General features: G+C 52.6%; 1 protein-coding gene and 1 long non-coding RNA gene across 6 annotated transcripts in view; one reads left to right on the top strand and one right to left on the bottom strand.

Moving 5' to 3' along the window:
- Window positions 1-8028, bottom strand: part of LOC132331293 (uncharacterized) — a 39958-nt gene extending 31930 nt beyond the window's left edge. For 3 of the 5 annotated variants that reach the window (XR_009487539.1, XR_009487540.1, XR_009487541.1), the window contains exon 1: window positions 6785-8028. This is a non-coding gene — a long non-coding RNA (uncharacterized LOC132331293). The remainder of the gene's footprint in view (window positions 1-6784) is intronic. The other 2 variants (XR_009487542.1, XR_009487543.1) reach the window with 2 other exon arrangements.
- Window positions 6113-15202, top strand: KIAA0040 (KIAA0040 ortholog). The gene is made up of 2 exons (XM_059854602.1): window positions 6113-6190; window positions 11746-15202. Exon 2 carries the CDS (start codon window positions 11857-11859, stop codon window positions 12187-12189), a length of 333 nt encoding a protein of 110 aa, XP_059710585.1. The 5' UTR covers window positions 6113-6190; window positions 11746-11856; the 3' UTR covers window positions 12190-15202.
- The last annotated feature ends 335 nt before the right edge of the window (window positions 15203-15537 follow it).

The following is a 15537-nucleotide window of genomic DNA, read 5'->3' as shown; positions in this document are numbered from 1 at the left end:
CAGCATGTGTTCATCATCCCTTTTAAAACTCTCATTCCCATCTTTATATTTTAACTCCTAGGGCTACAGGCTGTAATGCTTAGTTATGTAGAGTGTAAAAAAATATAAATTATGTCTTTACATCAAATCTAAATGCAAGGATTTTAAATTTTATAATTTAATTTTTTTTGATGTGTCCCCTCTCCCTGGGACGAGGAATGCTGTGAATAGCAGCCTTCAGGCTTATCCCCCTTCCCTGTGATACAGCCAGCAATTTTTCTGCTTGCAACTTGTTTCAACAAGCACAGAATCAATCCTAGAATGGGTTGGGAAGGACTTTGAAAGATGATCTAGTTCCAACCCATCTGCTATTGGCAGGGACAGCTTCCACTATCCCAGGGTGCTCCAAGCCCCATCCAGCCTGGCCTTGGACACTGCCAGGGATCCAGGGGCAGCCACAGCTTCCCTGGGCACCCTGTGCCAAGGCCATACCATGCTCACAGGGAAGAATTTCTTCCAATATCCCTTCTAACCCTGCCCTCTGTTAGTGTGAACCCATCCTGCCCTTGTCCTTACAGCAGCACTCCTCTCCCTTCCCAGTATTTTTGGGCTGCTTTCTGCTGTCAGTAGGAACATCAAAGGATGCAGCAATCCTGGGCCAGGCTTCTCCCAGCAGCATGGCTGATCCTCTGGCTCCTACCCAGGCTATCTCCCTGGTATTGCTCCTGCACAGGGACCGGGGCCTGGCATGGCTGCTGACCAGCAGAGCACACCAGGATGTGGTGGGGACACAAACAGCCTCTGTTCACCACAACAGGCCTTTGTCCCCGGGCTGTCCCTCGCATTTGTCCATGTCACAACAAAAGAGGAGGGTTGAAGCAAGTAACTCTGCAAATGCTCATGAGAAAAATCCTCCTTAAAAGCAAGAGGAGGAGTGGGATGAGGTAAGAAATCCTCCCTCTAAGAATTTCAGAAGGTGCTGGAAACAGGCACTTGGGTGAGGAGCAGCAGAGGGGCTGGGGCTGGAGGAGCATCAGGGCAGTACTGACCACTTCTGGGGACAGTGTCTGTCCCTGCTCCTGGTCCAATGTTCCCTGGCTGCACCCAAGTCAGGCCAAAACCAGATGGCATCTCCCTGTTCACCCCTTGGATTGGTTCCTCAGTCACACCTGCCCCTCTGCTGCCTCTACCCCCTGTCTGAGGGGAATTTACCCCTCAAAATACAGGAACCTGCTATCCCTCACAGAGGGGCAGAAAGAGGCAAAACACCCCCAGGAGGAAGGTCATGGTTGTTTTTTTCCCCTCTTTCACCCAGCACAATTTGCATTTCTCTCTAGGTTCTCTCGGTTCCCTCGGGTGGGTGGGTGGGTGAATTCCCAACAGGCTGCCCTTCCCCAGCCCCGACACCCAGCTGCATCCTCCCCACAGAGCCCCTGGTAGCAAACAAGATGAGGAGCAGGAAGACTTTGAAGTGTGAAGAACAAAGGTCAGATAGTCCCACCCCCAGGCAGGAGCTAAGCCCCAAGGGCAGCACAGAACATTCCAATGGCTCCAATGCCACCAGCCAAAATCCTCATGTGGTCCTGAGCCAAGGGACATCGGCTCACCACAAATGTCCAGGAACAGCTTCCCCCATGGGAGTGGCTTATGGAAGGGAACAAATAATGAAAATAATCAAAATACTACTACCAATTTGGCATCTGCATATCATTAAAAAGCAGGATTGGCTCTCCCTGCCTGCCTCAGCTAGGCTCTGGGGGAAACCAGCACAGAGGGATTGCTCCTCTTCAGCACAGGACTGAGCCAAAGGAACGGCTGTGACAGAGGGGATGGCCTGCACAACCGGTTTTTCACCTAAAAATCAACATTGGCAGATCAGATCCGACACCCATCCAGCATGGGAAACCCCTGGGGGTGGCTGGAGGAGGCATGAGCCACTGCTTCCTACAACTAGGGGCGCATGCTGCTCCTTGGGGGCACCAGACTGTGCCCAAGCATCACTCACCTCTCTGCCTTTGGTTCACACCTTCCACAAATCCAGCCCTCGGATGCTGCTGCTGACCCCATTTCCATGCTGGGGGAAGGAGCACCCCCCCCTTCACCAAGAGGTTTTCCTTCCCTGGCTTTCCCACAACTGATCCTTGAGTGCTTCCAGAGGGGAAGGCAGCACGACACGCTGCCCGGACTCACCCAGCCCAGCGCTTTCCCCACCTCCCAGTGTGTCTCCTCTCCCCCCTGCCTGCCACCAGTGCTGCCTTGTAGGATTTCCTCAGGAAGGAGTTCCTGAGGGCTCACAGACACAAAACAATCAGCTCCAAACAGTCCAAACACCGAGCTGTGCCCTGAGCAGACTGAGCCTCCTCCTCACCTGCACACAGGTCCTTTATACCACAGCTTTCTCTACAGGCATCCAGCAGTGTTTGAAGAGGCACCTGAAGACCCCCACTCAATCCCCACCTCAGCATTCTTCTCGTCCAAGCATCAGGGAGGGATGATCCTGCAAATCCTGACCCACTTTGGCAAGCCCAGCTGCAAAGCCTCCCATGTGATGGGTGGGCATGAGGCACCCCCAAAACTCAGCAGCTTTGGGTCATTTTCCCTGAGAGCAGCACTTGGTCCCATCCTTGCCATCGTGGGACTTAGCCCCAACATTTAAGGGCAACACCAAAACAGCCCCAGGTGGGACCTAGGCGGGAGTGAGACACCTGAGCCCAACCTACCCTCAGAGCTCCCCCTTCCTGGAGGGGACAGAGCCCAGCTGGTACCAAGGAGGGAGAGGAGGGGATGAAGCAGCTTCTCCCAAAACACCAGCTCTGTGTTTGTCCTCCACTCGTGCGTCAAGAGTCACCATCCCATCCCACCCCTCCTCCTCATTTTCCTCCAAAGCCAGAAAATCCATTGCTGCTGCTAAATACCAAGAGCTGCTATTTTTATCCAGCCCACGACCAGGGTGTGCGTTATTTTTGGTGTTTGAACTGCAGGCTTTTTTTGTGGGAGGGGGAGAGGGAGGGGAAAAGGCAGAAGCATGGGGGAAAAATGAGAGGAATGTTTCTCTGGGAGCAGAGTTTTCCATTGCTTACTTTAAGCCAGACTAGTGTCTGCAAATAGAAATCACCAGCAGAGAGCAGAGGAAGCAGCTGGGAAAGAAAGGTGTGATCATGTCTGCAGTCACTCCACCACTCCCACCATACTGAGAAAACCCCAAATAAACCGACCCTGGCTACCAGCTGGGTGTTATCAAGGAGTAAAGCTCACAGCTGTGTAACAGGGCAAACTGGTAACAAAATTAGATTAATCCAATGAAATAAGGGGGAGGCAAGAGAGTGTTTCTATTTTCAGTGTAAAATGAGTGGTGTTTTCAAAATCAAATTAGGGATTGAGGGGGGTCTCAGGAGGAAATTGAAGTTGTCGTGGTGCTTTTTGGCATGGGAAAGGCTTTGATACAGCATGGAAATAAGGATTTTGGGGAAGGATGGATGGAAAACAGGAGCTGGAGGTGGGATTTGATTTCCAGCTGGTCTGAGGCCTGGGCTCAAACTGACATCCCATGAGGTGACAGGAGCTTGCCTGGCATGAGCTCACTCGGTTCCTGTGCTTGAGGGGCACCAGCAAGCAGGGAGACAATCTGGAGCTGCAGTGATTCATCAGCAGCTGAGTCACGGCTTCCTGTCGCCCATTGAAGTTTCTGAGAAACAAAGCACGATTCCTTGGATCCCAGATATGCTACGTGCCAAACAGAACAAGGAGGTGGCCCATTCAAAATCCCTGCAAATGTACCTTTTTTTTCCATGCCACATGGGAAGGAGCCTCGGCACACCTTGCTGCAGGAGACATCCACGGGGTCAAGCATCACATGCTGTTTAGATTAATCAAAACATCTCCTACAGACTGCTGTGGAATTGGAGTTGGAGTTGCAAGGGACCTTTACGGGTCAGCTATGGGGAGGAGGATGCTGGCTTAGAGCAGTGGACTGATTATATTTGTATATTCATTAATTCTAAGTTTGTTAAAGTCTATCTGATGCTTCCCAGCTCAGTGTAATGGCATCAAGACTCCTTCACAGGTAGCATCATTCCGAGACATCAGCACTAGCAGTGCCCACCACCTTTGCCACATCACCACAGCACTCCTGCCTGAACCAAGAGGCTGCCAAGGCACCGTGGTCAGAGGGGCCCCCAAAAATCCAGGGAAGGTGTAAGGGCAGCAGCCCCTCCCTTGTCAAGGTCTCTGCCAAATTAAATTAGTGATAGGGAAGTGTGGAGCCCCAGTGGGCTGTTTGCCCAGGGAATGAAGCAAATATCCCAGGTGCCAGGGACAGGCTGGGCGTTCACTTTCCCAGGCCTAGGGACAGGCACTCTGAAGCCTAATGCTTTCAGATATGCTCACCCTGGGAAAGCTCTGATGATGAATATTTTTAGTCAATCCTGTTAGAGGGGGTTCAAAGGTGGCATTGTGCTATCTGGTGCTGTAGAGTGGTCAGGTACCCCTCAGGTGACTGTCAGCAGCCAGGTGTGTGCCCTGGGAAGGGTGTTTTCACAGGGGGATTTGGTACCACAAAAGAGGGAATGGCTGCAGCTCAGTGAGATGGGGGGAGCTGGGATAGGGTCAGGGAATAAGGAAGAAACAGGATGGGGTGAGCTGGGATATGGAGAGATGGGATGGAATAAGTCAGGATAGGGTGAACTGGGATATGAGAAACTGGGATACAGTAAGCCACGTGATGCAAAGTCTTCATCCTCCAGAATAAAATCAAGGGAAAAGTTCCTGGCATTAAGCAGCAAATCTTTAGGGAAAAATTGCTTGGTGTTTCCCACAGGACATAAACAGCTGCCCCAAGGCTATGAGGAGGCACTTAGCACAAGCTGTAGCCTACAATGTGTGCTTCTGAGGATCTCTCACCTCTCCAACTCCAGCTCTAGGGTGAAGGCAGCAGGAGGGCAGCAGAGGCTGGCAGACAACTTACCTCTATCCCTCTTCCCTCCTATTCCCAGAACTGCATTGCTCCTGGGACTGCCAAGTCACAGCACTGGGAACGTGAGGCTGTTTTCCAGGAGCCTTCAAGGGTCAGATAGCTCTGGCTAGCCCAGCTCCACAAGTCAGCACCAAGGCTGAAGCGGCAAAGCCAAGCCACTGGCTCTGGAGCATGAAGGAGGGCAAGGAGGGCAAATGTGGGGATTTTGCAATCCAAAAGGACTTAGTCCAACCAGAAAAATTCCAGCAGAACTTTTTTCTAGCTGCAGCTTGCCCAGCTGTCAGCATCACAACATTGTGTGGAGGCAGTAAAGCCCTGGACTGGAAAGCAGCCGGGATTCAGCAATTTCTGGGCATCACTGCCATGGTGTTAAAAAAGAAATAAGTGGGAGAGAAAGTAGCAAGTGAAGAGTGGGGGTGGCAATGCCAACGGAACTGAGATCACAGTTTGAAAATATTGAATCACAAAGTCATTTAAGTCATAAAAGCCCTCTCAGGTCATCAAGTCCAACCCTTAACCCAGCAATGCCAAGGCCACCACTAAATCCTGCACAGCCAGGAGTGCCTTTCCAGGTGGAAGCATCCATCATTATCCGTGGTTGTACAGCACCCTTAATGCTCCTGGCTGCTGCATCACCTCAGGCAGTCCCTGGGATGCTCCATCACCCCCTGCCTGGCTGCAGCATCCCCTTTCCAGGGATAGAGGGTGGGTGTGACGGCAGGGCAGGAGTGACAACACGCAGGGGGGTGCTGATGGCGTGTTGGGTGGAGGTGAGAGGCAGCAGGTTGCCAGTGGTGCGGCGGTCCAGGGTGGTACTCCTGGCACTGCTCTTGGGGAGCTGGAGCTCTACCCTGCCCTCCCCATCACAGCAGAGGCATCACCGCCCTGCAGCCCTCCCTGCTGTCTTCCAAAAACCCTTCTGGGAAAACCTGGGCTGCACCAAAGCCCGGCTAGCCACACACTTGGTTCCCTCCCTCTTCCACAGCAGGTTCGGGGCTGGTTTGTGCCCCGTGGCCGCCTCTCTCCCAGCCGAAACCCCTGAGCCCGGCGCGGCCCCTCGCTGTGTGCGTGCCCCGCATTTCGGGTTCGGCCGGAGGGCGGGGGGAGCCCAGGTGGGGCCGGGCGGGCGGCGGGGCCGGGCCGGGCCGGGGCGGAGGCAGGCGGGCCGGCCCGGCCCATTGCCCGGAGCCGCCGCACGCCGGCCGGGACGAGCGGGCGGGACGGGGCCGCGGAGCAGAGGTAGGTCGGGGGTCCGGGGAGTACCCGGGAGGGCGATCCCGGGGCTGGGCTTTATCCTGGGTGCCGTGTTACTCAGATTCAGGGCTTTTCTCGCCTTTTAGTTATTTTTTTTTTTAAGGCCACATCATCTGCTTCGCGGAGCCCGAGGGAAGGGGGTGAGAACGGGGGCTGGGAAAGAGCGATGAGCAGCAAGCAGCCCTCAGGGGACGTGTGTCCGGGACGGTCCGCCTGGCACCGGGCTTTTGGGGCACCCGAGCTGCACCCAAAACCGCTGTGGTTTGAACACCACAGAATGCTAGAGTGTTTGCCTGAAGGGACTTTAAGGACACCTCGTTCCAACCCCTGCCATGGGAAGGGACACCCTCTACTAGACCAGGCTGTTCCAAGTCCCGTCCAGCCTGACCCTGAACGCTTCCAGGGATGGAGCATCCACTGTTTCTCAGGAAGCCCCCTGAGCCTCTTGGAACCGGAGCCACAAGGGATCGACCCCAGGGAGGGCATGGCTGGGGGCTGTGCCCGCCCGGACAGGCAGCACTGCCCCTTCCGTAGTTTGGAGGAGCCCCCAGTGCATCCAGGGATGACAGTGGCGCTCACCTAAACTCAAAACTGATCTTTTGGCCACAGTCGCGGTGATCCGGGGGCCGACGGCAGCCGCGCGTGTGCAGACGGCGATGACGAGTGGGCTCCAGGCAGCAGCTTGCAAAATAGTTTCACTTTAACCCTGTTATCCAACATCCATATCAGTAGTTTTCCAAATCACTCCCTTTAGGGAATGAAAGCCTTTACGCGTGGCTTCTGGCAGGAAAGTTTGGTGGTGGTGGGAACGAGATGAAGCTTCAGCTGGTCGTGTTTGCTGGGTGGTGGCTTTTGGTGTTTGTCTTCTACGTTTGAGGAAGGTCTCTGTAGCCGGCTGCGAGTTCTGGGAGACCGGCGGCAAAACCCTTCTTAGTCACCATTTCCGAAACAGCAACGTGCAATCCCTGCTAAGGAAACTGCTCACCCTCGGTGTCGGGTTTCATCCAGTTTTCCTTTAAGTCTGCAGGTGCAAGCAGGGAAAATAGGTGCCACTGTGTGACAGCATAGCTGTGTCCCTGCTGGGTGGATCAGGGAGCTCAGAGGCTGTAAAAAAAATTAGCCTCTCCCTGCCTGAACCACCGCTGTCACTGCAATGGAAAGCTGATATAAAGCTGACATAACGCCAGTAACAGACGGAAATGGTTGTTTAATAATGTGATTCCTGCTTTGCACTCCTTAGCATCAACTGCACAAAGTGTGGTCTCATCTGTGTGAAGGAAATGGGGGTGGCTGTAGGTCAGTTGATTTCATGTCACCTCCACAGGTCATGAGTTGCAGATGACCACAGAGCGCAGGAGTGTTGAAATAATCCAGAAATAGTCAGGGCACACCCCACAAGTCAGTTGTCCCCAGAGCTGCTCCTGCTCTCACTGTGGATGCAGGGAGCAGCCACACTCCTGGCATGAGTCAGGCGGCATCTCAGCTGAGAGGAGCGGGTTGAGCTTTGTTAGGTTGGAGGAAACTTCATGAAGACATAAGAGCCTGTTGAGGGATGGGCCTAAAGAGCTTAACTGGCAGAATGACCTCCAGCTCTCTCCCCTCTGCCACGGTGACACAGCACAGCAGTTCCAGTAAACTGCAGCTTTTCTGCAAACTCTACCTCCATGCCATCGCCGCGGTTGCTCTGCAGCTCACAGGATGTGGACAAGCCAGCATTGCCAAGGCAACCCCCTCTGTTTTGGTTTCCCCATGCACAGGCTGGCAGCTCTTACCCCTCCAGCTCAGCCAGGCAAGCCCTGCATGCCAACGGTTTGTGGTGCCATCTCAAGCCATCCCTCAAAAGGACCTTATTTTCCACCCACGGCCTCCCATAACTGCAGAGGAGTGGCAGATGTTCCCCACCCTTGCAAACCAGCTCTTTCGAAGCCAGTGTGGATTAAAGAACCTCATGCTGGATGTGCAATGTTGATTAAAACTTACACAAGTGGCACGAAGCCCTGTCATGCAGAGCTGCCATCAGCTGGAGCCATCCATCCCTGGCCACAGGAGTTCCCAGGCCAGTTTCCATGTCAGCTTTCCCCTGGCTCTGCCAGCACCAAAAACAAAGAGCTCATTTAGCAGGATGCTTCACAGCCCTCTCTGAGACACAGCCCTGTCTCCCAGTACCTCCCTGGCCCTGTTTTTTGGTCCCATATCTTGACCCAAAAAATTCAGCTGATGTCCCAATGGCAACTCCACATGCTTGCAGCAAGCAGTTCACACCCATCCTGGACCACAGCATGTTCATCTCTAAGGGGAGATGTCACACCAAATTGAGCAGCAGTATGGATATTCCTAAATGCAGCTCCTCATGGTGCTCCCAGGTTTTCAGCTGGCAGTGGGTGGCCTTAGGTAACCCCTCTGCCCTTGGAGTTGCTGCCTCCAAACACATCAGTTTTTCTACTTTCCCCTCCCCCCCAATTTTTTTTTTAATATGAAACTGAAGAATCCCATTATTTAGCACACAGACATCCCTTCATCTACAAAACAAAAAGCAATGCACACACCAGAAAGAAAAGGCATTTGAAAACCAGCTGCATGGCCATGCTGGAAGATGGCCCTGGGATTTGGGTGCTGCTTGGTCAAGGCAGGGGCAGGTACCTCCACCTTCCCCTTCCAAGGGATGCACATTCAGCTTGCCCAGGGTGGCCACATGTCCCCAGCTGGACACTCTGCAGTGCATTCAGCTCCAGTTTAAAGTAGAAACATATCAAAGGGCTTTGCTTTTTTTTTTATCTCCCCATTCTTTTTTCCTCTGCAAACAATTAATTACAAGTTTAAAAGGAAGTTCCAGCCCTCCTTCCCTACCCAGAAGTTTAGAGGCAGTAAATATAAAGCAGTTCAGTGCAGGAATAAAACTGTACATCCTGTTTTGTCTGAATTTAAGGCAGTTGTTGTTTGGAGATTGTATGGGGTTTTTTACTTCTTTTTTGGAGTCCAGTGTATCATAGGCATCCTGTATTCCTGCCTGGATAATGAGCTGTCAGGATACTTATGGATAATTGGCAAACCTGCATCACATGGATGATTACACTGAAGAAAAGCTGCTCTGTTTATTTATGTTGCAGTGTAACCTTTACTACAGCTGCCCCAAAAAAAAACACCTAGGTGAAGATGAAGGTCAGGACAGGGCTTTAAGAAGTAGGTCTCACTTATCTCCCCTGTGAGCAAATGCAGATCTGGGATGGTCCCAGTTGGCTCCAGGCAGGGGTTAGGCAGAGGTTGTATGGGATTTGAGTCTCTGAGTGACAGCCTGTGATTTCTCAGGTGGGGATATTGATGATATTTCTGTCCTCTGTTGAATAGTGGAATGAGGGAATGTGAGGAACAGCCAGTTTTGATGCAGCAGACTGGACAAAAATCCAGTAATAATAATATTAGTAGTAATAATAATAATTATAATAAACTTCTTCCAGCGAAAGCCAAAACCACCTCCCAGAGCACTGCATTTCATTCAGTAAATCTCAAATGAGAATTTTTTAGAAAGGTGCCCAGGGAAATTCATGTTCAAAAGAGAAACCACCATCTAATTGGGGCCAGCTCAGCTGTGTGCTCATGCAAATCAAAGCAATAAATCCACAGTGGTCAGTCTGTTTCTGAGGAACATGGATAAACCCCTTATTTTTAACAGAATCTCAGCACTTGTGGAATCCCAAATCGAGAGCTTGGAATCCGTGCTGAAGGATTCAGCTCCTGAGGTCCTGACAGTCAGGTCTGAAAGCCAGCAGCCAGGGGACACCAGTGAAACCAGACCCTGTACAGTTCTGTAGGTCCCAGGACAGCATTTTGGAAGGCAGGTTTTCCCTTGGGAGCTGCTTTTTTGGGGGGCTGCCCAGGAGTTTCTGCCCAACAGCATCACAAGAGCTGTGGTTAGGGCTGGGTGGGACCTGTGGCTTTTTTGGGCGAGGCTGGTGGCTTGGTTCTTCCTTTAGGAGTGGGGTGGAATGGCACAGCGAGGCAGAAGGAAGCACAGTGGTGCTAGCTGGAGAATCCTAAAACTCTCCATACAAGAGAGCATCCCTTAGCAGGTGCCAAACAAGGAATAAATGAGATTCAAAGCAAGGAAGGGCAGTGCTGCAGACAAGGAGGATTCAGCCAAAACCAGCCTGGGTCCCCTTCCTGTCCCTCCCTCAACGTCCCCGAGGTCTGTGAGAGCTGCCAGAAGAAAAGATACGGAGTTACAGGGGACAGGTGGAGCAACCCGTGTAGGACATCTTTGGTGTTCAGGCTGTACCTCTCAAGATTTTTTTTTTTCCTTTTACTGTGCCTCAGTTTCCCCTCCTGGGCATGTGGGGATTTAAGCATTCCCTCAAGAGGCTGCAGGGCTTGAATCCCAAAGGCTGGCAAAGACACTGCTGAGCAAGGGTGAAATAGGGTGTTGGAGCCTGATACTGCCCCTGCCAGCTCTTCATCTGTACAACCTCTAATTTAGTGACCCCTGTGTTGAACCAGAACTGCAGACTTGCAGCACAAAGGTCCCTGCTCCACTCAGATGCTTTGCCTGGCCACAGGAGGGGAAGAAAGATGTGAGCAGAGGCAGCAGCTGCCTGCCCCTGCAGGAGGGCTTCCCTCAGAGCCCTGGCACTCAGCAGCACCTCTCCCTCCCTGAGGGAGGAGGAAAACCTTACGTCAAGCCACAGAAATGCTTCTCAGCCCTACCCAAACCCTTGGAGCAATTCCCAGGTGAGGCACAGCAGCAGCAACTCTTCCACCCCAGCCAACCCTTTTCCTCCCCTGCTGCTGCCTTTGTGGCCAGCCCTGGGTACATGGAGCTGTGGGTGCAGGGCTGCTCACTGGGCTCTACCAACTGATCATCACCTGTGAGTCTCACTGACCACAGTCCTCATCCAGAACACAGGGGGTTAACCCACAGTCCCCACCTCAAACCTGCTGGCAGTGCCCAGGGTGCCAGAGAGCAGGAACAGACCCTGCCTCTGTGCTGCCCATCCCAGACCATGGGCCCTGAGAAACAGCCTGGCCAAAGATACCCTATCCCAGGACTGAGAATAAGGAGAGACCTGTGACATGTGGAGTCCTGGCTCCTGTGGCAGTACTGTGTTTCCACAATGGTCACTTGCCTGTACATCAGGTAAGTCCTTTCCTAGAGAGTAAAGCTTCTCCTGCAGACAATATTTCATCTGCTATGGAACAAGCCCTACAAAGGGCTAATAAGAGCTCCATGCTGTGATTGCTCAGCCAGGGCTGATGTGTAAATCCAAAGGGGCAGTATTAGAGGCTTGGCTAAATTCCTAGGTAAGTAGGGATGCCCAAAGCCCTCCTCACCCATCCCCACAATCAAGAACAAACCCCAGGAGATAGGAGGCTGTGTTTCTCAGATGAAGACACCCAAAGGGACATAGCAAGCAGCACAGTCCATCCCCCATGGCTCCAGGCCCTCCCAAGGCAGGAGACATCTTACCCTGCTGAGGCTTCTGGCAACTCCATGGAGAAAACTGCTGAGGGAGCAGGCACCTGATCCATGTGGTTTCTTGTCTCTGCAGGCACCATCCAAGGACTCTTGTGGACGCACTAGCTGCTTACAGGAGCTGAGCATATCTCAGGGTGCCTTTCAAGCAGAGGAGGCAGCACAGGCAGCCTACTCAGGAGCTGACATGCAGCAGAAGATCAGCTCTTTCTTTAATTCCATCTTGGAGCTCATCCGTACCAAGCACGAGGAAGGCGTCTTCAACACCGTCTGCCTGGCCGTGCTCTTGGGTCTACCATTTGTTGTTCTCCTTGCCTTCATTTTCATCTGCTGCCACTGCTGTTTCTGCAGAAGGAGGGGAGAAAGCACAGGGAAAGGTGGCCCCAGCAGCAATGGGCAGCTGCATGCCGAGAGGAAGAAGAAGAAAAAGAAGAAGAAGAAGCAGGATGAAGAGGACCTGTGGATCTCAGCTCAGCCCAAGCTGCTCTTGCTGGACAAGAGACCCTCCTTGCCCATCTAGCAGACAGGAGGGTGTTCAGGTTCAAGAGACCCTCCTTGCCCATCTAGCAGACAGGAGGGTGCTCTTCTCCTCTGAGATGCCAACATTCCTTTCACCTGTGCACCAGGAGGGGCAAGGAGATACCAAAGCTGCTGCCAGTTTATGGTGACTTTCAACAGAAGCTGACCCCCCCAGCATGCTGAAGAGCCAACAGGAAACAAGGCACAGGCTGTGCAAGCCTCTTCTCCCCCGCCATGACAGCATGCCCCGGGGCAGAGACCCCTGCAAAGGACAGGTGAGCACACAAGGGTGACCTGCCACCGCGTCCTACGTCCCTCCTGCCACGAGCACAGTGCACACACGTGGGGCTGGCACACAGCAAAGGGCGTGCCAGGCTCTCCCTCTGCACTCAGCTGCCAGCACACAGACAGGGGTGCACAGGACAATGTTCACCCACAGACCAAGCCACCTGCACACTCCCCCTGCACAACACAGACTGCTGTGAGTGAAGCAGGCACAGACATACCTCCTTTCTTGCCCTGCCGTGGAGATGGCACAGCTTCACTGTCGAGGCTCCGTCCAAACCCACCTCGCTTTATAGGCTCAAAGTTGAGTTACACCACAGCCCAAAGATGTGCCATCTACCAGGCCACCAAACCAAAGTCTCCTGTGAGCACCTGAAGCTAGATGCCCTCAGCACAACCTTAGAGACCTCAGACACCATGCTAAGGCAGCACAGCAGAAGGATGCCTTGCCACCTAGGCTAGAGGCAGGCAGGAGAGAGAAGGCTGCCCGACCAGCCATTTTGCACCAGCACTTAAGAAAACACTTTCATTGAAAGACTTTTACAAACTTGTCATGAAAGAGCTCACCATGCTACTGCAAGAGCAGAAACACGACCTGAGGCTGTGTAAAAGCTTTGCTGCGGGCATTAGAGTTATTTATTGAATGACTACTAAAGAAGAGCAGGACCAAAGGCCCCTCTGGAGCAGGGCCATGGACATGGAAGCAGTATTGAAGCAGCAGACATGGTTTCCTGGCACATTCAGCTATCACCTCTCCCTGCAGCCCTTATGCCACATGTCAGACACACACAGACCCATGAGCAGGTGCTGCCCCAGCTGATGCCAGCTCTGTGTGCTGCACTGAACGTTTCTGGATGGCTGTCAGGCTGACCAGCTCCAGGATTTTGAATGTGCTGCAGAAGCAAAGTAAATTCCATGTGCACAGTCATCCCTTACACAGGGGTACATTGTACAGCCAGACTCTGTACCTCTCTCCATTCTCATGTTCTGGAAAGACAGTTCAGCTGGGCACAGCAGCTAACAGGACCACACACAGCTCTCATCCCTGCTCTGCTTCCCACCTGCCCCACCCTGGCTTGTGTTCCCATCCTATATCCCTTGAGCTGGGAGTCTCCTGTCCTCTCCACTCTGCCCCACCAGGCTCTGTCTCCCCCATCTCTTTTTCCATTGAGGGATGCATGTGTGTGATGAGAATCCCCATCACATCTGGGTTTTGCCCTGTATGTACACTGGATGTCTTCCTTCCATTTTCTTCCAGTTCTTAAGCTGCTGGAGCAGACCAGAGCTACCAGCCAGAGCCAGGCATCTGGGGAACAAGCAGCCAAACCCACGTGGGCAAGCTTGGACAGAGTTGCTGGGCACAGCTGCTTCCATCCCAGGCAAGGGTGATGCCACCTTCCCCTCATTTGGAGGACAAAGCCACCAGCTGGAAGCAGCTGTTTGTGCCACCCAGTCCCAGCACAGGCTGTTTTGTCCAATGCAGGCAGGGCTGTGATGGTCACATCATGTCACAGGGCTTGGCTGTGTGTCACAGGGTTTTGTGCTGGGAACAGCCATGAGGCTGGGCTCCTCCTCACACAGTCCTTTAAATTGACCCCATATGTGCCTTATTTTCCACTTTGCTTTGTCACCATTGAAATTAGTGACTCCCTTCTGCTCCAAAACAGGAAGAAACAAATAACGGTATAAAAATTAGGATTTGCCACATGTCATGCTAGGAAACGCAGAAATAGCTCTGATCTCTGTCCCAAGCTCCCAGTCTAGCCAAGATCCTGGAGAACTAGCACTGCACTTGTATTATTCCTCCTTCCTTCCCTCCTTCCCCCATCCAAGTGCTTTTCTCAGCCCTCCTGCCTCCACACTCACCAGGTGGCCAAAAGAGCCCATGCAGGTGCTGTGATCCAGAGGCAGGAGCAGCCCTGGAGGCAGGGTGGTGCTGCCTGGAGGAATCAAAAAAAATCAGAGTAAAGGGAAACACGGTGGGAGGCCTGAGGCTCAGCCAAACAAGCAGGGGCACGGAGGCAAGTGAGCACTGTCAGAGTACAGCCTACCTGGTGGGGAGGTGTCAGGCTTTGCAGGGCTTCCTGCAGGAAGGCTTTTCTCCAGAAACCACAGCAAGTAACTCTTCAGGTGAGGGCAACCAATTCCTACAAGAACCAAAGAACTGCCAGGAAAATGTGAGCTTTGGATCACATACATCTCCAGATCCAGGCTTTGGGAAGTTCAGAGCTAGGTCTGAATTTCAAGGGCTCCCCAAAGTCACCATTCAGACCACCCCTGGGCTGGGCTGGGAGAGACCAGGATACAACCCTGCCCTGATCCATCCAACCAGTGGATGGTCTGAGCCTCCACACTCCCTAAAGCTTGGGGCTGGCTTCCTTGGTGTCTGCTGTTTGGGCCAAACCATGCACTGAATCAGCTGCTTCTGGAGGAAAAAGCAAAAGAGCAGCAAAAGCCTGAGGTGCACTGGAACCTGTTATCCACCAGCTGGGCAGCTGGAACCCTGCAGCCCCCACATTACCAAGGGGGCAGAGATGCACAGTACAGAAACTCCACTGCACAGTCCCTGCTCTCCAGACACCCCAGCCCTGCCTCCCACAACTGCATTTCAGTATCAACCTTCCATTTTCCTGAACAAGTCCATGCAACAGGGAACAACAACAAAACAAATCTTGTGCAATTTTTTTTTTTTTAAACCAAAAATAAATGACTCCTAAACTGCAAACAAACACTGTATTTCAATCTCTTGGCCATGTGTTTATTTTCCTGGGGAAATCTCTTGTACCTGTGTCCTGGCTGTAGATAAGACACAGGGAGAGCTCAGCAGCAGAGGCTGTGCACTCTCTGCCTGCAGCCAGCTGTGCAGCTTAGAGATTTTTTTTAAAGAAACAGCTTAACTTAATCAAGTTAATGGCCTTGCTTTGTTAATGAGCACAGCCAAGCTGCTCTACCCAAGGGCAAGAAGTAGTGGGAAGAACAAAAGGTTTGTGCTGTGGGAGGTGGGCTGCAGATTTGTTTCTTCTTACAGAGGATCAGGAGCACAGACTAGTTAACCCCAGTTGGT

Source organism: Haemorhous mexicanus, chromosome 9 (genome assembly GCF_027477595.1).
Source record: "Haemorhous mexicanus isolate bHaeMex1 chromosome 9, bHaeMex1.pri, whole genome shotgun sequence".
In the NCBI taxonomy this organism is placed as follows: Eukaryota; Metazoa; Chordata; class Aves; order Passeriformes; family Fringillidae; genus Haemorhous; species Haemorhous mexicanus.
The sequence above is the reverse complement of the archived record's forward strand: the minus strand, read 5'-3'. Positions and strand labels throughout refer to the sequence as shown.